Raw genomic sequence first — 27,242 nt, 5'->3', positions numbered from 1 at the left:
CACCCAACATGGAGTGATATGCAGGACTAGAGTCCCAGGCTCACATGTGCTCAGTGGGATACAGAGTCGGGGGCTAGAAGTGGGGGCCCTCCAGAAAAATGGCAAGGGCTGGGAAGAGAACCCAAGGCCCATGTAAACCTGGAAGATGCTGGGCCAGAACCTAGGCCTGTGAGCTCAGCAGGTGTCCCACCACTAATCTGCACCCTGCCTCACTGCTTGGGTTCAGATCCTGCCTGTATGGCCTCTGCTTTCTTGCTCTGTGACCTTCAGTGACATGCTGGCCTTTCCGAGTTTCGATTCCTATTCTTGCATGGGCCATCTGGTTCCTTCATGTTCAAGGTCGGGGGAGGGTCTGTGCCATGATTCACCCTCCCTCCCTCTGCTTTGCTCCTAGCTCCATCATGGGGGTCGCATCTGTCTGGGCCTCCAGCCTTCTGGTGCTGAGACTGTTGCTCCTAGTGACTGGGGATCAGGGTGAGTGGGGCTCTGGGAGTGGGGTTCAGCGGGATGGGATGAGGATTTTTTCATTTCAGAACCTTCTCCTGCTGCTCCTCTAGCTGGGCCTACAAAATAAAATGAGAAAAGCTGAAACCGTTTTCTGAGCAGTGAAAAGGGAGCGGGACACCTGAAAGGTGTTTTTAGTTACCTCCGCAGAGGCTGGAGGGCGCCTCTCACTGTCTTTTGTTGAAACAATCTGAAGAAGAAAGGTGGGGGAGAGAGAGAGGCAGGTGGGAAAGGGAAGGAAGATCTCTGTGCCTCCCCTAGAATCTCCCCCACCAGCGTCAATCCCAGGCTTTATGAGTCCCTCGCTGAGTTTCTCTGTGGCCATAGGCAGAAATACTTATTTCTCTGAGCTTCCGTTTTCCAATGTCCCTAGAAGACAAGCCATCGCCACTACAGATGGTTGTGGGAATTCAGTGACTTGATTGAAGACATCCAACAGAGTGGCACACCCATGTAATTCCGGCAGTCGGCCAATAGAGCAGGAGGATCATCCTGAGCTATATATTAAGTTTGAGGCTAACCTATGCTACAGGTGACTCTGTTTAAAACAAGAAAAAAAAGGAAAGAAATTACCCTATAAACACTGCTTCCAGTGTCTGCCTCTGGCTTAACTTTTGAGGCTCAGAGAAGGAAAGTGACTTTCCCAAGACCACACAGCAAGGCAGTGATAATGACAGTCATAGCTCACCCATATGAGAAGCCTTTGGAATTCTCCCACAAGAGGCAGAAACATGAGTGGTCTGGCCCGGTGGTCCCTTCTTGTACTGTGACACTGTGTGGGCAGCCTGGCCTCTCTGTAAAGAAGGGTTAGTGAAGCTGGGCGTGGTGGTGCACGCCTTTAATCCCAGCACAGGGAAGCAAAAGCAGAAGGGTCTCTGTGAGTTTGAGCCAACCTGGTCTATGTGGTGAGTTCCAGACCAGCCAAGCCTACATAGTGAGATATTGTCTCAAAACACAAAACAAAGAGTTAGTGAAAGAAAACTGAAAGAGAAAAACTAAACCATGAAAGCAAGAAATGTCAGTGTTCTGCTGGCCCTCGCCACTGATTCAGGTCCTCTTTCCATCTCAGACACACAGGATACCACTACCATGGAAAAGGGGCTTCACATGCTGAAGTCAGGATCGGGACCCATCCGTGCTGCTCTGGCAGAGTTGGTAGCCTTGCCCTGCCTCTTTACCTGGAAGCCACTGCTAGGCACCCTTCGAGACATTCCTCGGATCAAGTGGACCAAGGTTCGGACTGCATCAGGCCAGCGACAGGATTTGCCCATTTTGGTGGCCAAGGACAATGTGGTGCGTGTGGCCAAGGACTGGCAGGGACGGGTGTCATTGCCTGCTTACCCCCGACATAGAACTAATGCTACCCTTCTGTTGGGGCCGCTTCGGGCTAGCGACTCTGGGCTGTATCGCTGCCAAGTGGTGAGAGGTATTGAGGACGAGCAGGATCTGGCAACCTTGGAGGTGACAGGTGAGTTGGCATCAGGTAATGGGTGTGGTCAAAGATGAAAGAGGAGGGACCTAGGATGAAGGGGAAGGGTTGAGGCTGGGAGGAGGGGCCCAGGAATCCTAGGAAGAGTGTCAAAGGAAGAAAAAGGAAGTTGGAAAGAGAGAGTCTGAGGATGGAGAGGAAGGTGCCCAGGACAGAAGGGGAGGAGCTACTGTGAAAAGGTGGGAATATTGCAGAGGAGCCAAGTATAGATGATGAGGTGCTAAAATCGTAGGGGCCAGAAGATGGGGGCCAGTCAAACAAGGGGAGCCCTGAAGATGAAGGGGGCATCGTACACTGAAGGGAAGGTCCTCAGATGGACTGAGAGGCACTGAGGATGGAAGGGGAGGACCGAGGCTGAGATCCAGCCACTGAGGTTCACCTTCAAGTCGTCCTGTGGTTGGTAATCCCACTCAGGATGCAGAGGCAGATGGCCTCTGTGAGTCTGAGACCAGTCTGGTTTACAGAGCAAATTCCAGGACAGCTATTCAAAAAAAAAAAAAAAACCTAAACCTTTTAATTTTGAATTTTATGCATGGATACTTTGCATGTATATTGTGCACCATATGTGACCTTGGGTGCCATGGAAACAGAAGAGGGTGCGGAACCCCGTGGAACTGGAGTTAAAGATGGTTGTGAGCCACCATGTAGATACTGGGAATTGAATCTGAGACCTCTGGAAGAGCAAAAATGCTCTTAAACCTTGGGGCCATCTCTCTAGGCCTTTTTAGATACAAATCTTTTTAGAAGGTTAAGTGAGCCTATCTTTAAAGTGTCAGCTAACACATGCATTAGGGAGACACTGTGTGACAGCGTGTGCCCAACTCTCACATTTGTACCCTACAATCCAGGGTAGTCTCTGTTTTTCCGACAGATTAAGAAAAAATGATCAGGGTGTAGGGGTGAGCTCAGAAGCAGACGTGGGTGGAGCTTTGTGGGTCTCAATCCAACCTGGTTTAAATGAGACAATCAATGTCTTTTTCTTTGCGTGAGTGTGAGTGTGTGTGTGTGTGTGTGTGTGTGTGTGTGTGAGTGTGTGTGCGTTTCATTGTTCTTTTTGAGACACAGTCTCACTATGTAGCCCTGGCTATCCTCGAACTCACTCTATAGTCCAGGCTGGCCTCGAACTCAGGGATCCACCTGTCTCATGCCAAAGACTAGTGTCAAAGGCATGCCGCACCACACCGCGTGAGACCCTGTCTTTAAAATGTCTGCTCGGGAGAGGTCTGTTATCCAAGATTCCGCCATAAGCCTCTCTTTGGCTGCCTGGCATTTACCCCACAGGAGTCGTGTTCCACTATCGGGCTGCCAGGGACCGCTATGCGCTGACCTTCACTGAGGCCCAGGAGGCCTGCCGCCTGAGCTCTGCCACCATCGCCGCCCCAAGGCACCTGCAGGCTGCCTTCGAAGACGGCTTTGACAACTGCGATGCGGGCTGGCTCTCAGACCGCACGGTTCGGTGAGGGAGCCATGAGACTGGGGGTTGATCCTGAAGAAGAGGTGTCCCGGAGCACATTTCTGATAGCCATTCCCCTCTCGCCGTCAGGTATCCAATCACTCAGTCGCGTCCTGGTTGCTATGGTGACCGCAGCAGTCTGCCAGGGGTTCGGAGCTATGGGAGACGCGACCCACAGGAACTCTACGATGTCTACTGCTTTGCCCGAGAGCTAGGGGGTAAGGCAAGCTTGGCTGGGACCCCATGGCCACCTGTCCCTGAGTGTCAGGTGCTTTCCCAGTCCCCGTATTTCCCAAAGCCCACATGAACCTCTCTGAAGTCGCAGTGCCCTCCAAAGCTGCGCCTGGAACCGGGTCATCTCGCCCTGAGTGTCAGGTGTTCTTCCAGTCCTCAGGTCCCGCTAAGTCCCCTCAAAGCTCTCCAAAGCTGGAGCCAGGACCTGGGCCACCTGTCTTCTGAACCTCCCATCCTCAGTTCCGAGCGTCCCTCCTTCTCCTACCCCTTCTTGACTTCCACCCTATCCTTCTCCCAGGTGAGGTCTTCTACGTGGGCCCTGCCCGCCGACTGACCCTGGCAGGTGCGCGGGCACAATGCCAGCGGCAGGGTGCGGCGCTGGCCTCGGTGGGGCAGTTGCACTTGGCCTGGCATGAGGGCCTGGACCAGTGTGACCCCGGATGGCTGGCAGACGGCAGTGTGCGCTACCCGATCCAGACGCCGCGCCGCCGTTGTGGGGGCCCAGCTCCGGGTGTGCGCACTGTATACCGCTTTGCCAACCGTACTGGCTTCCCTGCTCCTGGAGCACGCTTTGACGCCTACTGCTTCCGAGGTGCGTTATGATATAACCCTAGTGGCTGAAGGCCACGCCTACCAGAGCCATTCTCTGGGGCCACCCTTCCTGGATGTGTGTGTCATCATCCAGACCGGTCCCCAGTTGGGAGTGTCTGACTAAGCCCTGCCCCCAGGTAGTGTCCCTGCCTGACCACATACACCTGGGCTAACCTCTCCAGCTACTTGTGGGTTGTGGGTGTGTTCCCTTGGGACCACAGGACCCCCCCCCCAGAAAAGCTTGGTTATGGCCACATGCCATGGGTTGGTCCCCTTGAGATCACACACACCCCCGAAAGTGCATAGTGAAAACCACACCTCCATAGGCATGACCCATCATCTGCATTAAGGAAACCACCTGCCACTAGTAAGTTCCCTTGAACCCATTCAGGAGTAGGTGAAAGCCAGATGCCAGAATCATTGGTGGAGGCCACAAGAATCATTGATGATTGGCATGCTCCATGCTGAGTCTTCTGTGGACAAGCTTCTAAACACAGGCTAATGAAGGCCATACCCCTACCAATTTTCATTTGTTTGTTTTTCTTGAGATGAGGTCTCAGTGAGCAGTTCTGACTGGCTTGGACCCCCTTTTGTAGACCAGGCTGTGTCTGGTAGAGCACTCACCTTACAAACTCAAGTCCCTGAGTCCTGTCCCATTGTCAAATAAAGCCAAGGGTGGGCCTGAGGGCCTGGGACGAAGAGACAAAAGAATCAGAAATGTTAAGATCATCCTGGGCTAGCTAATCAGTTCAGGTCTCAGAAAGCCCACGTCTCCATGGAAACCCTATGATAAGTCACAGCCTCTGGGTGGAGTACATCCCCCTTAAGATGGGTGTTTCCTGTGATGTGGCCACTACTGGGCCACTGTTGTATCACCCAGCATCTGGAAGGCTGAGGCAGGAGGATCTCTGTGAGTTTGAAGCAAGCCTGGGCTATGTATTGATTTTCCAGGTTAGCTTGTGTTACGGCCAAACAAGAAGACACAGAACTAGTGGGGAGGGCTCTGAATAAGGCTGTATTCTCCGTATGGGCATATTTCTTGAGATGCCTTAACCTAGAAATCCCACCCTGGGTGGGGCTCCACAACACAGACACTTTTCTGGCTGTGCTTGGGCTACTTCAACTGCTTCTGCTTTTTCTATAGCTCATCACCTTATACCACAACACAGAGACTCAGAGATTCCCTCTTCTGGAGATGACGGGGAGATTGCGTCAGCGGAAGGGCCCCCAGCCCAAGAACTAGAGCCCAGTCTGGGGGAGGAGGAGAAGGCAATACCCGACTTCCAGGAGCCTCTCATGTCCAGCGGAGAAGATGAAGCCCTGTACTCGGCATGGACACAAGAGCCTCGGAAGACCCTTGGCCCTACCCCAGGGGGTCCCTCAGTGGCTTCATGGCTGCTTGCAGGTGCCACAAGCTCCACAGGTGTCCCCAGCCCCAGCAGCATGGCAGTGGATATGGCAGAGACCACACTCTCGGGCACACAGGTCACCTCCACCTCCATGGTGAAGAGGGGCCGTTTCAAAGGGTTAAACGGTCGACACTTCCAGCAACAGGTCCCAACTGGCCAACTGCTTGGAACAGCAGAGGCCAGTGCCCAACTTCCTACTCTGGAATTTACTGCTGGTCCCCTGGGGCCTTCTGCATTCACAGAAGCCTCAGAAAGTGACCAGAGCCATGGTCACAGTCCCCGGGCCATTCTGACCAATGAAGTAGACGTGCCAGGGGCAGGTGAGTGACTGGGGAGCAGGGAAGAGTGAGCACAGACACACATTGTTCCAGTACCCCAACCTTGCCCCTAGTCCTGCTTCCAAATCCCCATTTTGTTGTGTGTGTGTGAGTGTTTAAATGAGTGTGTGTGAGAGTTGTGTGACTGTGTGTGGTTTGTGAGTGAGCGTGGGTGCACACACACGCCAGTGAGACCAGAGCTGACTTCAAGTGTCTTCCTATATGGTCCTCTACCTTAGTTTTTGAGACAGGGTCTCTCTCTAACCTGGGTGCCCTCTTTGGCTCCACTGGGGACCACCTGTCTCCACTCCCTTCTGTGTCCCCTGAACTGGAGTGAAGCCCTGGGCTGCCGTGACCATCTGTTATGTGGGTGCTGGGTCTCCGAGTCAAGTCTTCATTTCTTCACAGCGTTATGCTGAGTTTTGTGTTTGAGGCAGAGTCTTACTCTGTACCCAAGGTTTGCCTGGAACTCAAAGCCATCCTCCTGCCTGGATCTCCCAGGCACTAGGAGTGTGCTGACATACTGGCTTTTATTGTTTGTTTGCTGGGGATGACTCTGCAACCCAGATCCCCCAACTACACAGAACAGGCTTGTGCACCGCACCTGCTCAATGTGTTTCTGGGGGCTGCGCCTCTATGTAGTGCAGACTGCCTCAGCCTCCCATGTGGGATCATAAATGTGTGCTCCTAGGCCTACTAACATGATGCTTTTGATGTCACAGGTTCCCTTGGCAGCAGGAGTCCACCAGAGTCCTGGATGTGGTCCCGGTCTTCAATCTCACCTACTGTCCAGAGCATGGAGAATGGCCCTGGCCTGAAGCCAGAGACAACTGAAGCCCCCAGTGTGAAATCAACCATCCACCACCTGCCCTGGTCTCCCTCGGTGCCCTCTCTCCCTCCCTCCAGTCCTGCAGAGGCCCCAACTGTTGCCTTCCATGAGGCGCCCCCTGATGACACCTCTCCAGACTTCCCCTTTGTAGCCATGCTTCGTGCCCCCAAATTGTGGCTGCTGCCACACTCCACATTTGTCCCCATTGTGACCCCCATTCTGCCCTCCCCAGCTTCCCCACAGGATGGGGAGGGCACCACTGCCAGGTCTGTCAGCGTCGGAGCCGAAGACCTCGACATGCTGTCTCAGACCATCATGGATGCCCCAGTTGAAGCCAACCACAAATCCCCTGCTGCAGATTCTAGAGAAATCGGGGGGATCAGCTCCATCCAGGCTACCAAGCACCCCATCTCTGGCCAGTGGGTGTCCTTGAACTCTAGTAATGTGACCATCAATCCTGTCCCCTCTGATGCTGGCATCCTGGGGACTGAGTCTGAGGTCTTGGACATATCAAGGAGTCCCACATCTAAGGGACAGGCCACTGTGGGCAAGGTGCTGGCCACCTGGCTACCACTGTCCAGCCAAGAACTGGACACTAGTTCCCAGCCCTCACTGTTGGGAGACCATGGAGTCACCGTGAACATGAAACCTACAGTGGCTTTGGCAGGTGGCACCACCAAGGGCCCTCTGAAGGCCACCATGGAACTGGTCCCTAGAGGTGCTGATGCCACTTGGGGGTCTGAACCCAAAAGTTCCTTTTCTAACACCCATGTGGCTATGAGTTCAAGTATGAACCAAGGGACCATAACTGGGGCCCAAGGTATGCCCACAGTGAACTCCACAAGCTCCGAAGATCGCCAAGAGCCACAGGACCAGACAGTAGCCCAGGGGTCACCAGGGCCTCGTAGCAGTCTGCCCTCTCTTCCGTGGTCATCCCTGACCTCCAACATGGATGAAGCGGCCTCGGTCTCCTCAGGGGAACCCACTGGGTTGTGGGACACCCCCAGCACCCTGACACCTGTGTCCTTGGGCTTGAAAGAATCAGATCTGAATGTTGTGGCTAAGAGTCCAGGATTGAAGGCCTTCTGGGAAGAGGTGGCCAGCGGGCAGGAGGGTAAGTTCTGGGTTCTACATCTGTCCCAGTGTAGCCAGGACCTGAAACTGGAGGTTGGGGTTTCCCTGAGCAGAGGAAATGCCCTGGGAAGGCTGGGATTTTCTAGCAAAGGATGACGCTAGAGGTCAGGAGGCATGTTACATTAGCCTTCTGTGTTGTGTTGTGCTGGTGGTTCTGGCTCGTATGGACCTGGCTATGTAGACCAGGCTGGCCTGGAGCTCACAGAGATCCTCCTGCCTCTGCCTCCTGAGTGCTGGGATTAAAGGCATTTATCACCTTGCTTGACTAACACTGAATACTTCTAACACTCAAGGAATGTGGTCATTGACCAAAACGTGAGCTCCATGAAGAATTGGGGGGTTGGATTTGGGGGAGTTCGGTTTCCAAATATCCAGATCACTTTGAGACAGGGCAGTGTGATGTCAGGGGCCTGCCTTCAACAGTTTCATTATGTTTGGAAGACAGCTGAATCTGGTTTCATCCCAGGCAGCGTAAGAAGGACAGGACGTGAGCTGGATTGACTGTCATGGAGATGTCAGGGGTTGGAGCCATGAAGAGAGCGGGAGGTGGGAGCGACTCAGTGCCCAACAAAGGATGGCTTTGAACTGGTGGCAATCCTCCTGCATTGGCCTTCTGAATGCTGGAGTAGCAGGTGTTTGCCACATGCCCAGCGTCAGTCACTGTCCTATTTCTGTGATGAGCACAATGGCCAGGCAACTCACATAAAAGAAAGCATTTAATTGGGGCTTACAGTTTCAGAGGTTTATCATGGCAACATAAATAGTGTTGGAACAGTAGCTGAGAGCTACATCCTGGTATACAGGCAGAGAGAAGAAACTGGGCCTGGCATGGGCATTTTAAAACCTCAAAGCCCATCTCCAGTGCCACACCTCCTCCAACAAGGCCACACCTCCTAATCCTTCTCAAGCAGTACCACTCCCTGCTGATTAAGCATACAGATCTATGCACCTAAGGGGGGGGGGCATTCTTATTCAAACCACTACACCCAGCTTGTTTCTTTTTTTTTTAAAGATTTATTTATTTATTATGTATACAACATTCTGCCTCCATGTTTGCCCACACCAGAGGAGGGCACCAGATCTCATTACAGATGGTTGTAGCCACCATGTGGTTGCTGGAAATTGAACTCAGGACCTCTGGAAGAGCAGACAGTGCTCTTAACCACTGAGCCATCTCTCCAGCCCCCCAGCTTGTTTCTTAAAATTCACTCATTTACCTTTTATTATGTGCGTGCGGGCACACACGTAGGTGCCCATCCTCAGCACTGTCCATCTCGTTTCTTTAGTTTTTAATTACCATCATTTACCATGCAATGGCATTCGTGTGCAAGTCAGGGGACAATTTTGGGACTGGGCTCCCTCCCACCATGTGGGTTCCAGGAATCAAACTCAGATTGTCAGCCTTAGCATTGACCCTCTTCAGCTGCTCAGTCATCATGCCCTTCTCCAGCTCATATTTTGGAGGGTCTCTTATTGGCCCATGAACTTGCCAATCAAGCTAGAATGGATAGTCAGTGAGCCCCTGGGATCCCTCTGTCTCCATCTCCCCAGAGCTACGGCAGCAGACACTGCACATGCGCCTAGTGCTCACGGGGACCCCTTAGAGCCAGTGCTACCAATGGTTGTGAGCTGCCACATGCATGCTGGGAATCAAAGTCCTCAGAACAGTACTCATAAATGCTGAACTATCTTTTCAGCCACTGCCCACTGTGAGACAGGATCTCACTCTGTAGACCAGGCTGACCTAGAAATCTCACCAACTCTTCTGCCTCAGTCTCCTGAGTGTGAGGACCATGGGCGTGTGTCCCCATTCCCAACCAGATTGGTCCAACTCTGTAACATCTCATGGGACAAGCTCTTGTGTGGTTCTCGCATTATTCGAAGGGAGACTGAGGCATGGGTATCTGAGTACCTAGTGTGTTCCCACAGCTGTGGCTGGAACTGGAACTAGGACAGAGAAACAAACCCCAAACCAGAGCTTGTGAGTTGGGCTTGGCACACACCTGCCATCCCAGGTAAAGGCAGGGGGCAGGGAGCAGGGGTCAACCCCAGCAAAGAAGTAAGTCCAAGGGCAGCCTGTATGAGACTGCACAAAGGATGGAGTGGGGGAGAAGGGCGGCAGGAAAGCGGGAAGGAAGGAGCATGAAAGGCAAAGGCGCCTGTATCTCTGGTGTTAGCCGGCAAGAGGCCGAGTGCAGGGTGTGCAATAGAACAATGGCAGCTCAGGCTATCCGAGGCTGTGGGGACGTGGGTCCCTGAAAGTAACAACATCTGGAGGAAAATTAAATAGAGGATGTGCAACCAGGACTCTGGGTGGTGGAAGTTGAAGGGGTGGCATGACACCCACGGCACAAATGCTAATAAAGTAAAAAATATACTGGCTCAGCTGATTTAGTGCCAGCCGTAGGCAGGTGTCATGGCGGGGCAACCTGATGGCTGTCATTGTTGCATGCCACCCTCTGTCCCAGCATGCTTGCACGGGGCTGGAACTTCAGCAGGCACATCACACAGACAGACCAGACCCCCGTTTCCCAGTGTCACTGCCTCAGGAACAGATGTTTCAGCTACAACAGGACAGCTAGTTGTCCCCCACTGTTCAGTTAGCCAGCAGTGATTGCATGCCTGCTGTGTTCTGGGCTTGGCACACTGATATTTGACAACATTCTCTGAGCAGTCAGATTGACATGTGGCTCCTAGAACTGCATATGTCATCTCGTTTTAATTAATTTAAGCATGAATGAGGTGTGTGACTGCCATATGGAGTGTCACTGCTCTCAGAGAGAGAGACAAAAAGCAGCAAGTACAGAAGGAACCTGGCAGGGTTAGTGAGAGGGTTCAGTGGGCAAAGGTGCTTGCCGCCAAGGATGGGGATGTGAGTTCAAGCCCTGAGACCCACATGGTGACAAAGAGAATTAACTCCTTTGGTCCCTGGATAAACACACTGGACTGTGAGTCTACTGTGACCTGGAAGAGGACTTTGCTGAGTAGGACATCCCACAGATGCTGTGGTGCAGTCGCGGAAGTGGTAAGGTCTTCACACAAGCATGTGAGCCATTGTTCACTAGTGAGTCAACAGAGGGGAAATTTCTGGATTCCATGACAAGGTGGCCAGTCCATCCTCACACTGCCTATCATTCCACAGACCCCACAGATCCCTGTGAGAACAACCCTTGCCTGCACGGGGGCACCTGTCGAACCAATGGCACCATGTACGGCTGTAGTTGTGATCAGGGCTATGCTGGGGAGAACTGTGAAATTGGTGAGTGTCCTGTCTCTTGTGCTTTGAGTCTGGGCAAATCAACCAAAATTAGTTGAACCCAAACTAGTTATCTGAGGGGCTGTGTTCTGGGGGCTGTAGCTCAGGAGAGCCATTTCCCACTCTTTGCTCGACTTCACAATCACACTAGGAATTATAGAGTCATAACTAAAAACACAAGTGAGGGCCAGGCATGGCAGCGCACGCCTTTAATCCCAGCACTTGGGAGGCAGAAGCATGTGGATCTCTGTGAGTTCGAGGCCAGCCTGGTCTATAGAGAGAGTTCCAGGACAGCCAGGATTATACAGAGACATAGATACAGAGACCCTTTCTCACCACAAAAAAACCCAAAATAAATATCATTTTAAAAATGTTTAATTTTAGCCAGGTGGTGGCAGCACATGACTTTAATCCCAGCACTTGGGAGGCAGAGGCAGGAAGATCTCTGTGAGTTCGAGGCTAGCCTGGTTTAAAGAGCTAGTTCCAGGACAGGCAGAGTTAAACAGAGAAATTCTGTCTAAAAAGGGGGTGGCTGGAAAGATGGCTCAGTGTTAAGAGAGTTGGCTGCTCTTCTAGAGGACCAGAGTTCAATTCTCAGCAATGACATGGTGGCTGACAGGTCTCTGTAGTGAGATCTGGCGCCCTCTGCTGGCATGTAGGTGTACATGCAAGCAGAGCACTGTATACATAATAAATAGATAATTTTTTTTAAAGTTGTAAAATCCAAGACAGTGACAACTGAATAACAAGACTGGCCTCTCACCTCCCAAGGATGCACACAGGATGCACCCTTGTGTGTGTGTGTGTCTGTGTCTGTGTCTGTGTCTGTGTGTGTGTGTTAGGTGACACAGGTTCACTGAATGCTCGAGTTGCGCTTTCCTGTCTGGGGGTGCCTGCTGCACTCATGCTTGCTAGTGCTCTCCTCTCGGCTGCAGAGCCATCGTGCCCTCCCTATGGTTGTCAGGGGATGTGAGCTGAGTGGAGGCTGGCCTCTGACCTCTATGCACCCCGTGTCTCACAGACATTGATGACTGCTTGTGCAGCCCCTGTGAGAATGGAGGCACCTGCATCGATGGGGTGAATGGCTTCACCTGCCTCTGCCTCCCCAGCTATGGGGGCAGCCTGTGCGAGAAGGGTGAGTCCCACAGGGTGTCAATTCGTTTTATTATTTATTTTATATAGTTAAAAATTTTAAGTTACATTTAAAAAATGTTTTGTGTATGACATGGTATGGGGCATACGTATGATGTCGGGAAATCTGGTGGTACTCCGTTCTCTCCTGCCATCATGTCTAGTCTGCTCCGTGGGCTTGGTGGCAAGCATCCTTAGCCTTGTCTACTTACATATCTTGCTGGCCCTATTTTTTTTAAAGATTTATTTATTTACTAATATGTACAGTGTTCAGCCTCCATGTATGCCCTCAGGCCAGAAGAGGGCACCAGATCTCATGACAGATGGTTGTGAGCCACCATGTGGTTGCTGGGAATCGAACTCAGGACCTCTGGAGGAGCAGTCAGTGCTCTTAACCTCTGAGCCATCTCTCCAGCCCCCGCTGGCCCTATTTTTTTAATTGAAAATTTTTGATTAATCTATTTTTTTGTGTGTGGGTGTTGTGGCTGCATGTATGTCTGGGCATAATGTGTGTTGCCTCCTGGGAGGTAACAAGCCCCCTCACATTCCTGTCCTGCCCCCCAGATACAGAGGGCTGTGACCGTGGCTGGCACAAATTCCAGGGTCACTGCTACAGGTACTTTGCCCATCGGCGTGCCTGGGAGGATGCAGAGAGAGACTGCAGGCGCCGGGCTGGCCACCTGACAAGTGTCCACTCACCAGAGGAGCACAAGTTCATTAACGGTAGGGAAGTGCAGTGATCTGGGGCGGGAGCTTGTCCCTCGACCAGCGGACCACCCGGGAGTCCTGGAGACTCACAGACTCACTGGCTCCCTGATGGATCACATGTCTGTTAAGTCCCGTGTTCGTTCCCTTATGCTCCCCAAATAGTCTCTGCGTGCCTGTTATCTCCCCCACTCTTTTTTAATTTTTTAAAAATTTATTTATGTTTTATGTATGTGCATTCTGCATGCCAGAGAGGGTATCAGATCCTATTACAGATGGTTGTAGCCACCATGTGGATGCTGGGAATTGAACTCAGGACCTCTGGAAGGGCAGCCAGTGCTCTTAACCACTGAGCCACCTTTTCAGCCCCCGCTCCCCAACTCTTGTCAGGTCCTGAGAATGTAGTGAGACAAGTGTGTCCTTAGGAAGTGACGTTCCCGGTGGCAGGACTTCGACCATCAGGCACATGTTTCATTTGGATAATGTGTGGCTACAGACTGGATTATTTCTATGTTTATTCTATTATTCTATATAATAATTATTTGATTTTTGTTTTGTTTTGAGACAGGGCTTCTCTGTGTAGCCATGGCTGTCCTGGAACTTGCTCTGTAGACCAGGCTGGCCTCAAACTTAGAGATTTGCCTGCCTCTGCCTCTGAGAGCTGGAATTAAAGACATGTGCCACCACCCCAGCTTTATTTTTAACACTGTAGGAATTGACAGATAGAGCCAGGCATGGACTTGGGGCGTCTGGTCCTCTGCAGAGAGTGGCACTCGTTACTGTAGCCGCCATGCGTTTCCTCCTATGGCACTGTCCCTGCCCTGTGGACCCTCCCCTTGTTCAGTGTTCGGTTCACTGGGTCAACACGTCTCACCATCCATGGTCTGAACTGGCTTCTGGTTTGGCGTCCTCACCGCTCTGTCCCTCTTGCCCCAGCCAGGACTACTCCAGGTGACTGACAGGCCCTGTGCACATTTGTCCTTTCTGGCTGCCCAATTCTCCCTCCCTCACATGGCTGGACAGGTATTCCTCACCTCTGTAAGCCCACCTCCAGGCTGGGAACGTTGTGGCCTTTCCCGCCACAGTACACAACCTGCAGAAACTGCGTGTGGCTGAGGGTGGGCCTCTTCTTCGTCTACCTCCTCCCTCCTGCAAGCCCTCTGGCTCAGGCCTCCTGGCTCCCAGGTCCACATGTCCTTCCCACCCACCCCTTGCTACCCCCTGCTGTCCACAATGCTCACCCTGTGTGATTCTACCCAGCCTCCTATAGGCTGGCAGAGAAGGCCTCTGGACATCTTCCCTTCTCCATCAGCCCAAGAAGGAGCATGCTTTCATAGTCCTCCCGTCCAACAGGTTTTGGCCATGAGAACTCGTGGATCGGTCTGAATGACAGGACAGTGGAAAGGGATTTCCAGTGGACAGACAACACAGGACTGGTAAGTGGCAGGTTCCTGTCCTCACTCTGCTAAGCCCCAGTGGTCCCAGATTACCCTCGGTGGAGCAACCACTGGTGGGCACCATTGGTCCTCAAAAGTTCTGGGGTGTGGCTTGGCAGAAGAGTCCTGCCTAGAGTGCCCCAGTGAGGGGCTGTGGGCGTGGCTCGGGGTGGAGCCCCTGCCTAGAATCCCCCAGTGAGGGGCTGGGGGCGTGGCTCGACCTGGCTTACATCCAGTTCCATCCCAGCTGTAAAATATGAAGAAATACACAACACTGAAGTAGCGTGGTTGTTGTAGTGCTTTTCTGACATCCCAGCACTTGGGCGGCTGAGGCAAGAAGGAACATTGCAAGCTGGAGCGCTACCTGCGGTGCCTTGAGTTGTAAACCAGTCATTGTTGCACGCCGAGCCCTGGCGCAACAAGCATCAGCAAGCTAAGCGACAAGCTAAAGTCATCAATGCCTGACTGCCTGAAACAAAGCCTGCAGAGGAGCTGTGGGCAGAGGCAGGGCAGGTAGTGTGTGCCAGGAGCCACACAGGAAGAACGAGGAATTATTTTTCCTGAATTGGCGTAGAATTTTGGTTTGTCGTGATGAAATGTCTGGAAATAGACGCAGCGGTGACGGTTACGCAACACCATGACGCCATGAACCATGGCTTTAAAACGGTTTACATGGGCTCGGTGAGACAGCACAAGCGGGTATAAGTTCATTGCCAAACCTGATAACCTGAGTTTGATCCCTGGGGATCAAAGAAAAGAGGGGACTTCCAAAGGTACATGCTATGTGTGTCCCCTTCTGAAATAAATAGTTTTGGGGGGAAAAATTTTTTTGAGACAGGGTTTCTGAGTAGCCCTGGCTGTCCTGGAACTCCCACTGTAGACCAGGCTGGCCTGGAACTCACAGAGATTCGTTTGCCTCTTGCCTCCTGAGTGCTGGGATTAAAAGTATGTGTTACCATGCCTGGTTTAAATAAACAAATTCTTTTTTATTTACTTATTTATTTAATGTGCAGGAGTGTTTTGTCTGCATGTGTGTCTGTGCACCATGTCCATGCAGTGCCCTCAGAGGCCAGAAAAACTCGAGTTACAGACAGTTGTGAGTCATCATGTGGGTGTTGAGAATCGAACTCAGCTCCTCTGAAAGAGCAGCCAGTGCTCAACTAGTGAGCCACCTCTCCTGCCCAAAATTTTTAAATGTAATAAAAATACCTTTAACGAGGCTAGGTGGTGGTGGCACACACTTTTAATCCCAGCACTTGGGAGGCAGAGGCAGGCAGATCTCTGTGAGTTCGAGGCCAGCCTGGTCTACAAAGTGAGTTCCAGGATAGGCACCAAAACTACAGAAAAAGCTTGTTTCGAAAAACCAAGGTTTAAGCCGGGCGGTGGTGGCGCACGCCTTTAATCCCAGCACTCGGGAGGCAGAGGCAGGTGGATCTCTGTGAGTTCGAGGCCAGCCTGGTCTACAAGAGCTAGTTCCAGGACAGGCTCTAAAAAAGCTGCAGAGAAACCCTGTCTCAAAAAACCAAAAAAAAAAAAAAAGAAAAAAAAAAAGAAAAAAAAGAAAAACCAAGGTTTACACTACATGCACTTCCACAATTTGTAAAATACCCAATTTCTTCTTGCCCCCATGACATCTGGCCCTGCCCACTCTGCCAACAAGCCATCCCACCACCTGGCATTAACTCCATCCCTGCCCCTGTGCCTTTGCACGTGTTGTACACTGGGCTTGGAACTCTGTCCCCTGCCTGCCTGCCCCTCTGCTTTAGCACTCCCTGTTATCCCTGGGGGAAGCCCTCCTGTACTTCCAAGCTGGAGTCAGCAATTTTTCAACTGTTTACCTAATGCTGATGCTCGTGGAGAGCTGGGAAGAGGCTACAAAGGAGGCAAGAAGAGAAGGCTGCTGCATCCTCCCAGCTAGAGATAGCCAGTGTCTGTTGTGGGGGGCACCAGTCCCCTTCTTGTTGTAGGGGTCTGGCCACAGGAAGTGCTGGAAGCTGGACAGGCACCAGAATGAACTCAGCTCTCTCTTTCCAAAGCAATATGAGAACTGGAGGGAGAATCAGCCAGACAACTTCTTCGCGGGTGGAGAGGACTGTGTGGTGATGGTGGCACATGAGAGTGGGCGCTGGAATGATGTCCCCTGCAACTACAACCTCCCCTATGTCTGCAAGAAGGGCACAGGTACTGTGCACACCCCTGCCCACTTTCCTTCAGACACTTGAGGTTCTTCTCCTGTGGCCTGATTATTTACCGTTAATTCCTTGGCATTAGTGATTTTTTTCTTTCTTTCTTTTTATTTATTTTGAACATTTAAAAAAATATTTATTTATTTATTATGTATTCAATATTCTGTCTGCGTATATACCTAAAGGCCAGAAGAAGGCACCAGACCTCATTACAGATGGTTGTGAGCAACCATGTGGTTGTTGGGAATTGAACTCAGGACCTTTGAAAGAGCAGGCAATGCTCTTAACCTCTGAGCCATCTCTCCAGGCCTTGAAATTATTTTATTTGGTTTTTCAAGACGAGGTTTCTCTGGGTAGCTTTGGCTGTCCTGGAACTCACTGGACCAAGCTGGCCTTGGACTCAGAGTTCTGGGATTAAAGGTGTGTGCCACCGAGCTAATTTCTTAGCACTCTTTACATATGAAGGAAACAATTGTATGCATTCTGTCCACTTTTCTTTTTGCTTCAGTTTATCCTTGTGCCTTATGCCCTGGGGAGTGGGTTTTGTCCAGAAGATTTCACACTCCCCCACACAGGCACAGTCATGTGGAGTTCCCTGAGTTCAGAGCTCAGCAGAGGGAGGGCCCCCATTTGACAAGCTGTGTCACCCTCAGCCCCTCTGTCCCCAGTGCTCTGTGGTCCCCCTCCAGCAGTGGAGAACGCCTCTCTCGTTGGTGTACACAAAGCCAAGTACAGTGTTCATGCCACTGTGCGGTACCAGTGCAACGAAGGGTTTTCCCAGCACCACGTAGCCACTATCCACTGCCGGAGCAATGGAAAATGGGACCGGCCCCAGATTGTCTGCACCAAACGTAAGTACTATGTCCAATAATCTGTCCCTGACAAAGTTCCGGGTGTTTATAGGTCCTGTCTCCACATAGTGGTACAGCATCATCCGTCATCTCCACAGCGTGGAGGCTGAGGTTCGAGGTCAGCCTGGGCTATTGCGTGAGACCCACAGGAAGAAAAAAGCTAAACTGAGGGTGGGACTCAGTGGGTAGAGGAGTCAGGGCTCCATTTCCAGACGCCTGTCCTCCCAGCACTCAGGAGGTAGAGGCAAGAGGATCAGGAACTCAAGGGCATCCTCTGCTATAAAGTAAGTTTAAGGTCAGCCTGAGCTATGTGAGGCTCTGTCTTAAAAACAGTCTTCCTTGGGCTGGAGAGATGGCTCAGAGGTTGGGAGCATTGGCTGCTCTTCCAAAGGTCCTGAGTTTGATTCCCAGCAACCACATGGTGGCTCACAACCATCTGTAATGAGGTCTGGTGCCCTCTTCTGGCCTGCAGGCATACACACAGACAGAATATTGTATACGTAATAAATAAATTAATATTTTTTTTAAAAAAGTCTTCCTTTGGCCTGTGGCCCAGCAGTGTTGGCACACACCTTTAATCCCTGCACTCAGAGGCAGACCTAGGCCATTCTGGTCTACAATTTGAGTTCCAAGACAACCAAGGCTGTTACACAGAGAAACCATGTCTCGACAAACAAAACAAAACAAAACAAAAATCCTTGTGGTAATGCAGCCTTACAGTGAAGTGAAAACTCACCAGCCCACCTAGGGCTTTTGTTTGTGTTTTTGAGATAAAATCTCATGTAGCACAGTATGGAAGTTGGGATGTGTAGCCATGGCTTCCTTCCCATCCTGGAAGTCCCAGACACGGCAGCTGCTGGGCTCTGAGCATCAACCTTGTGCTCAGCTACTCTGAGGTCGGTGCAAAAGGGCTGCAGATCCCAGGCCAGCCTGGGTACAGAGTGTGACCCACACACTTCAGGTGTGGAGCTCTTTTGGAAAACTAAGCCACATATCCAGCCCTCACCAAATTGGATTTTGTTTTGGTTCTTTGTTTTTTGTTTGTCTGTGTCGCACAGCTGTACTGGAACTCACTCTGTAGACCAGACTGGCCTCGGACTCAGAGATCCGCCTGCCTCTACCTCCCAAGTGCTGGAATTAAAGGCGTGTGCCACTGCCACCTCACTTGATTCTTTGAGTTTTTTGAGACAGTCTCATTATGCAGGTCTTGGCTGACTTTGAACTCAGTTCTTCCTGCCTCTGCCTCTGCCTCTGCCTCTGAAAGCCACCATACCTGGCCTGCCTGTACTTTTTCTCTTCTCAATCCCCCTGACAAGGCCAGTGACATCCAACCACCCCAACATTGATCTTCGCCCCATCTCATCTCTTTCCCATCCCTGCAGCCAGGCGATCACATCGGATGCGTAGACACCGCCACCGCCAGCACCGACATCACAATCCCCACAAGGAGCACAGAAAACACAAAAGACACCCAGCAGAAAACTGGGAGAAGGACGAAGGGGATTTCTGCTGAAAACCCAGGCTACGCAAGCACACACTCCCACACCTCTTCCAGAGCATTCTCCTGGGAAGCCAGAACCCAGACACCCACGAGAGAGAGGGTGGGAACACCCCTGAGACCCACACCCTGCAGTCCTCTGTATAAAGCTCAGATCTCCCCTTCCTCCCCTTCTGAGGTCCTCCTGGGAGTGACCAGGGTAGTCAGGCCAAGCCTCTAGGATTATCTCCCAGTCACAGGAAAGTCTGGCTGCTAAAGTTCCAAGAGGAGGCAATCGTATGTCTGTGTGTGTGCTGGGAGCAGCTTTCACACCAGAGATCCAGACTTAGTAAACGATGAACCATCCTAAATCCAGGGTGAAGCTTTGACTAAAGGTCACTGGATTTGAAAGTGAGGCTCAGAAGACCACAGTGCAAACATGGCCTGTTTTTCTTCACCTGGGATTGACCCCAAGGGTGGTTTTGATCTGTGTGGCTTTCTTTCTTCTTCCTTCCCCCGGCCCTCCATCTCCCCCATCTCCATAGCCTAGCCTGGCCTTGAACTCACTATTGTATCCAAGGATGATTCTCCTGCTATGCACCACCATGCCCACCCAGTTCATTTGGTGCTGCAGATGGGACCCAGGGCCTCACGAGTACAGCAAGTGCTCTCTCTACTAACTAAGCCCCAGCCCTGGTCTTTGGTCTTGGTGCATAAATCTAGTGTGGACCTCTGTGTGCTGAAGTTTAGTGATGTCTCTTAGAGCCACTGACCTCCTTAGCCTCTGGGGGGAGATTACTCAGAGCAATGGGGAGGGGCAGTATATTGCTGGCCTCCCTCCAGGTCTAGTGGAGTGCTGAGCCACAGTGCTTTTGTTTTGAGACGGCTTCACTGTGCAGCCCTGGCTAGCCTGGAAAAATTGCTATGTAGACCAGGCTGGCGTGGAACTCAGTGATTTACCTGCCTCTGCTTTCTGGGATTACCCATGCCTGGCCTTCTCTTGTTTATTGACATAGGATCTCACTCTATAACCCAGGCTGGATTTCAGCCCACAGCAATCCTTTCTCAGGCATCTGAGTGCTGGGATGACAGACATACACTGTCGTGTGGTGGTTTCATGGGTTTGTGATGACAATCTCTCACACCCATGTGTATAGAAATGTGATCTGGCTGCCACTGCCTTCCTCGCCTTCCATCTCTCAGGGAGACAGATAACCTCCTGCCTGGACCAAGTAGGTGCCACATTTTCTAGCCCTTACCAAACCCTTTCTGCAGACCTCAGTAAATCCCCTGCCTCAGGCCCTACCCCTGCCCTACTGCATCCTGTCCCCACACCTTGTCAGTGGGCTCCTTGTGGTCCCGTTGTAGAGAGGAGTGATGTTAGGTGTTAGAAGTCACACACACACACACACACACACACACACACACACACACACACACACCTGTCTCACACTTAGTCTCACACTTTTAAGATGTGACAGAGCCCACTTATACTCCCTCTTCCCATTTGCACCTCAGAAAAGACTTCCCCAAGCTAGGGGTGGGGTTCATTACCCAGAGGGGCCAGAGATTTGTCTCTACTTTCAGGCCCTCCAGTCTGGGTTTAAAACCTCTGGATTTGTGTTAAAACCACCACGTGGAGCTTGACCACAGCTGAAGAAGCTAGCTGAAGATGCTAGCTGAAGAAGCCAGTTTAATCTCTGCAACCCATGTTTCAAAACAAGAACGCCAGGTGGGGTGACATGAATCTGTAATCCCAATGTTTGTATTGTGAGGCAGGCAGAGACAGCAAGTTTGTGAGCCAGCTGGCCTGAAGGGTGTAGCACAGCAGAAACAAGTGGAAGACCAGAGCCAGCTCCTAAAGGTCATCTGACCTTCACATGTGCACTGCAACACGAGCAGACACAAGCCCCCACCCATACAAACCCAGCCTCCACACACACTGCACAAGCACAAAATAAGTAAGATTTTCAAAATGTGGGGGACCTGGTCTGGAAGGGCAGGGGCAAGTGCTTAGCCAGACCCGCACAAGGTCCTGGGTTCCTTCCCCAGCTCTTCCTAAGCAAGTGTATGTATGGCCTACTCAAGGGATCAATACGAATGGAACTGTGTTTACTGAGCCTTCATCCCTCATGGATGAAGTAACTGCCTTGGGCAGTTACTGAGTAAGTCACCCAAGTCATTGTATCATTGCCCTCGATTCTTCTCAGCAGCCCAGCTGGCCCTTAGTCTCCCATTTTATACATGAAGGTAATGAGGTTTCAATACTAGAGGAAGGCAAAGTTACAGACAGGAAGGATTTTGTTCTGTGCATTGTAATCAGTGTAAAGTTGCTTTGTTTTTTAAACAGGGCCTCATGTATCCCAGGTTGGCCTGAATGTACTGTGTAGCTGAGGATGACCTTAAACTCCTGATTTTCCTGTCTCAGTTTCCCAAGTGCTGGAATGACAGGTGTGCACCACTATAGTTGGTATATACAGTACTAGGAATGGAACCCAGAGTTTTGGGCATACTACTGCACCCACCGAGCTGCAAGCACTGCACCCACCGAGCTGCAGGCACTGCGCCCGCCGAGCTGCAGGCACTGCGCCCGCCGAGCTGCAGGCACTGCGCCCGCCGAGCTGCAGGCACTCTTATCAGTTATTCTACAAACACTATCAACTTAGCCTCATTTCCAAACCCTGGTATTCATTTTTGCTTCAAACTTTGCTTTGTGTATGGAGGAAAAGAGTGACCTTTTACTGGCTCATGAACACACACACACACACAGGCTTGGGAATTGGTTGAGAAAAGCAAAGTGGATCCTGATCCGTAGTGGCCCCTGCTGCGAAAAGTCTGGCCTCTGGGAAGCTGGGCCCACAGCTGTTTTCTTACTAACATTTCATGGTTCAGAGAGGGAAGAACCGTAGCCAAGCTTTTGGCGATCCCAGGCAGGAGGACTGGGGATGTGGCCTGCTGGAATATGGCTGCTGGGGGCTCAGTGCTGTGCCCTGGCCCTGTCCTGCTCCAGAAATAGAGGGCCTTTGGCATTTTCTGTTGTGGAGATTTGTCTTCTGCTCCTTCCCTCTGTGGGCCATGTATGTGGCAGAAGTGTGAGTGTGTGGAATGGTTACAGGTTCTGCTGGGTTTTCTCTTGGGGCTTCGAACTTCCGTGAATCTGTGCTGACATTGTGGATGTTAATGTACTTCTTTGGACATTTTAATAAAATTTTTTAACAGTTCATTTTGCCTGTGGTCCCCTGAGACTGCCTCTCACCCATTCACCTGTCTGGTATTATTCACTGGGTGTCTGTGTTTCTTTGACGTGAGGACTCTTATAACCTAGGCTGGCCAGAATTCCTTAAGTTCTGAGGATAACCTTGAACTCCTGATTGATTGGGGTTTTTTGTTTGTTTGTTTTCTGTTTTGGAAACAAAGTTTCTCTCTGTAGACCAGGTTGGCCTCGAACTCACAGAGATTTCACCTGCCTCTGCCTTTCCAGCGCTGCCACATTTGGTTTATGGGATGCTGGGAGCTTTGGGAATGCTAGGAGAGTCCGCTACCAGCTTGGCCACATGCTCCACTAGATGCGCTGCAGCCACAGGATGAACATTATCACAAGCTGCTGCTGTGTGCAGAGGGGAGTGCAGAGAAGTCTTTGTCTTCTTCATTTATTAATTTAGTTTTTACAGAGATCACTATGTGTCCCAGGCAGACACAAACTCAAGCTCTCCCTGCACTGGCCTCCCAGGTGTGCACCTGCATGCCAGGCAAGGAGGGTGCAATGGAGGCATAGAATGAGCTAGACTTGGTGGGGGGTGACCACGGTTTCAGACAGAGAAAAGACTAAAGTCATCCTGAAAAACTGATTTATTGAAAACATCATCAAGATGGCTCTGCTGGCAAAGGTGTTTGCGGTTAAGCCTGATGGTTTTAGTTCAGTTCCCTGAACCCATGGTATTAGTGGAGAACCATAAGGGAACATGAAGTGTGTTCTCCCCTCCCCCACAAAATAAAGAAATCTTACAAACGAAACAAAACCAGTGTAAAAACAGAGAAAATGGGGACTCGCAGCATTCATTACTCTGCTCCCTGACTGGGCATAGTGCACCCGATGCCTCATGCCCCTGCCATTGAGACATCCCCACTGTGACAGACTGTATCCTCGAACTGTGAGTCTAATCAATCCTTTTTCCCTTAATTTTCTCTGCCTGGCATCTGGTCACAGAGAGAAGAAACATGACCAACACACACATCTCAACGGACAGAAGCAGTGTGCACAACCCTTACCCAGCACTCAGGTGTGAGCAAGAACAGCTTGGGCTACGTATGACCCTGTTAGAAACAAGAAACAAGGGGCTGGAGAGATGGCTCAGCGGTTAAGAGCACTGCCTGCTCTTCTAAAGGTCCTGAGTTCAATTCCCAGCAACCACATGGTGGCTCACAACCATCTGTAATGAGATCTGGTGCCCTCTTCTGGCCTGCAGACAGAATACTGAGAATATTGTACATATAATAAATAAATAAATCTTTAAAAAAAAAAAAAAAAAAAAAAAACAAGAAACAAAAGCAGGAAAGGAGGCCAGGCAGGGTGGCCCACACCTTTAATCCCAGTTTTGTTTTTTTTTTTCAAGACAGGGTTTCTCTGTAACTTTGGAGCCTGTCCTGGAACTAGCTCTTGTAGACCAGGCTGACCTAAGACTCACAGAGATCGGCCTGCCTCTGCCTCATGAGTGCTGGGGTTAAAGGTGTGCGCCACCACCGCCCAGCTTTAGCTTAGTTTATTTGGGGGGAGGATGTTCTATTTTTTAAAGTAGTGTCTCACTATATAGCCTTAACTAGCCTAAAACTCACTCTACAGACCAGTGGTTGTCAACCTTCCTAATGCATTGACGTGTTCCTCACGCTGAGGTGACCCCAACCATAAAGTTATTTTGTTGCTGCTTTGTAACAGTAATTTTGCTACTGTTATGAATCATTGTAAATATATGTGATTCCCAAAGGGGCCAAGACCCACACATTGAGAACCATTGCTGCAGCCCAAGTGGGTCTTGAAGTCAGAGATCTACCTGCCTCTACCTCCAGAGAGCTGACATTAACAGTGTGTGCCAGCACACCCAGCTTATTAGGAAGGTGATTAGGGTGCTGGGACCGCATGGGTCAGAGTGGGATAAACTTACAGATAATTTTTTTCCATCCCTGAAGTGAATCCAGCTTCTGAGTTTTTCTCTTTCCTATCTAAAGTTCCCTGTTTTCACTGGGTGAGACTGAAGAGGTGGAACCATTCCTCCCAGTTCAGCCAATGGTATGGCTCATTTCCCAGAGCAACTCTGATTGGTCCAGGACTGCATGACTGTTAGTTAACCCCTGAGACCCAGGCGCGTCGTCTGACCACTCATACACACTCCACATACTAAAAAAAAAAAAAAAAAAGCAAATGAATAAAGTTTACAAATAAAAATTAGGAGCTGGAGAGATGGCCTAGTGTTTAAGAGACTGGCTGCTCTTCCAGAGGACTGAGGCTCAACTATCCATAACTCTAGTTTTAGGGGATACAACTCCCTCTTCAGGCCTCCAGGGGCAGCAGGCATAGGCATAGTAGTGCAAACAAAACACAAACATGTAAAAATAAAAATTATAGATGACTACCTAAGTTCTATAACCAGATCCTAGCTGTAATTGTAAAATTACAGGATTATTATGCACATATCCCACTATGCACTTGAGGAAGTCAGAGTATTTCATAGGGTCCTGTTCTGTGTCTCAGTGTTGGGCGGGTGGGCACTGAAGGAGGCAGCTGCTTCCCAGCCCAGCCTGAGAAGCCCACTACAGAGACAGAGGAGCACGGCAGCCATGTTTCTCAGTCATCAAAAGGAACAAAGGTTTATTGAACACGGGGCTGCAGGCTGCTCTGTGTGACCCCCGAGCAATCCTGGTCCAGAGAGGAAACAGCCTGGTCAAGTTCTTGTAGTGTGGAGCTGCGGGCAGGCCTGCTTTTCATCCCACCCGGCTCCTGCATGGTTAGCTTTACACCCGAAATAACAACACACAAATTGTATTCTTTTAAACACTGTCTGGCCCATTAATTCCAGCCTCTTTCTCACATCTCGACTAACCCATATCTAATAATCTGTGTAATACCACAAATGGTATCTTACCGGGAAAGATTCAGCACGTCTGACCTGGCGGCTGGCTTCATCCCAACTCTCTCCCTGAGCAGAGGCATGGCAGTCTGTCTAACTCAGGAGAGGCGTGGCATCTGACTGAGCCATGTACCTCACTTCCTTCTTCCTGTTCTGTCTACTCCACCCACCTAAGGGCTGGTCTATCAGATGGGCCAGGCAGTTTCTTTATTAATTATCCAATGAAATCATCAGATAGATAGAAGACACACCTACATCATTTCCCCTTTTTCTGTTTAAACAAAAAAGAAAAGCTTTCACTTTAACATAGTAAAATTACATATAACAAAACAGTTATCAAGTAAGAATTACAGTTACAATATTTATATCTACTTTATCTTTTATCATAACTAAGGAAAACTATAACTATCTATTTATTCTTCAACTCCATCAAAGACTCCAGAAGGATATAATATTACCTAGGTGAACAAGAAGTAAGCTACTTCCAAAACTCTAGAAATCATAGAGACATCTTGCTACCTGGACAGTCACCCAAAGTTCTTTTGTACCATTGGGGCATCCATCTTCAGCCTTCAGGTCCATAGTTTTCAGCAGACATTTCCACGAAGCAGGAAATTTCGAAGGCAGTTCAGTCACTTTCTGCTGTGTCCTGCAGAATGTCTCACAGTCTCTTTCATGAATCAGGAACCCCGAAAGATCATCTCACTTTTAGGCAACTTCAGCAGTCCTCTCTCTGAGGGTTCTTTGTGTCCAGTTTATGCCAATAGTCCAGGCAAGAGCAGTTTCTTGCCAAAATGGCTATCAAACTCCATAAGTAGCCTCTTTGATGCCCATCTTCCTCTTGAAGTAGCTGGTGCTGCCAAAGGCCGACGTGTCTCATTGTCATGAAAAACCCTAAGTTATTAAAACATTAAATGCCATATTCTGTAGTCATTGAAAGATATTAGGAATGCCTATCTAACTGAAATATATCTCTATACATCTAGAAAATCTAATATAACTACAAGCTTGACTATTATCAATGATTATCCATTAACAACCTATATTTCCTAATTATACATTACATTTTTAAATGAACTACACATTCACAATACCTTAATCATTATTAGAAATACATATACATATAACAAAATTGTATCACTAAAGCAAAATCCATATCAATGCAAATTATTCATATCTATATCATATCCCCCTTTAAATGTAAAAGGACATTTATAAACAATATTTGGGAACATGGGCACAGTTATTTCTCTCCAAACTGCTTCCTGCTGAATGGGGGCGCTGTTAATCACATCTTTTATGTTGTAAGCTATGTGCCATGTTCATCTCAGTCATCAGTTGCGTAAAGTAATTTTTTGAGGGTGTTCACAGCAACCTTCAGGAGGGCGTGGTCTATCATACCATATTGGGATAGAAGCAATCCATAGGGTCTCATTTTCTGTAAAAACAAAAGAATCTCTTTTCCAAAGTATCATATCCTTAGATCCAAATTCTGAAGTCAAGGTATTTTCAAAATATCTATGTTGGATTAGTTCAGCAGCATTTATAAACAAATATCTTTTAGCAGCTGTTGCTCCTTCCTCAGCATTTAAACAATTCAACGAGAGCATAATAGCATACAGTATCAAGATTTTCTGCGTATTTTCCATCTTTGTGTGGCTATATTTTAACCTCTATTTCATTTATTTTTACTTTTACTTTTTTGAGACAGGTTCTCTATATATCTTTGGCCTGGAATAACTCTTTAGACCAGGCTGTCCTTGAACTCTCAGAGATCCACTGTCTCTGCTTCCCAAGTGCTGGGATTAAAGGTGTGTGTTACAACACCTTGAACTCGCAGAGATCTGTCTGTCTTTGCCTCCCAGGCATTCGGATTAAAGGTGTGTGCTACCACACCTTGAAGTCACAGAGGTCAATCTCTGTCTCCCAAGTGTTGGGATTAAAGGTGTGTACCACCACAACAAACTACTTCCTTTTTTTTAATTTTAAGAACTGTCACCTTTAGCCTGCATATATTTTCAACACATTGTAAACCATTTTGATGTTTTCTTCGACTTTGAATCTTTCTTTTACTGTATATCTCTCTTTTTGTGACCACATGAGTCTTTAATTTACCAA

General features: G+C 49.8%; 1 protein-coding gene across 1 annotated transcript; it reads left to right on the top strand.

Annotated features, from left to right (window-relative positions):
* The first annotated feature begins 401 nt into the window (after nucleotides 1–401).
* Ncan (neurocan) lies at nucleotides 402–19,038 on the top strand. Its single transcript, XM_038328540.1, has 14 exons — nucleotides 402–474; nucleotides 1,574–1,972; nucleotides 3,275–3,449; nucleotides 3,537–3,664; nucleotides 3,979–4,272; nucleotides 5,416–6,000; nucleotides 6,720–7,940; nucleotides 11,103–11,219; nucleotides 12,238–12,351; nucleotides 12,912–13,070; nucleotides 14,406–14,488; nucleotides 16,525–16,669; nucleotides 17,343–17,525; nucleotides 18,908–19,038. Exons 1-14 carry the CDS (start codon nucleotides 402–404, stop codon nucleotides 19,036–19,038), a joined length of 3,807 nt encoding a protein of 1,268 aa, XP_038184468.1.
* Nucleotides 19,039–27,242: the final 8,204 nt, after the last annotated feature.

Source organism: Arvicola amphibius, chromosome 4 (assembly GCF_903992535.2).
Source record: "Arvicola amphibius chromosome 4, mArvAmp1.2, whole genome shotgun sequence".
NCBI lineage: Eukaryota > Metazoa > Chordata > Mammalia > Rodentia > Cricetidae > Arvicola > Arvicola amphibius.
The sequence above is the reverse complement of the archived record's forward strand: the minus strand, read 5'-3'. Positions and strand labels throughout refer to the sequence as shown.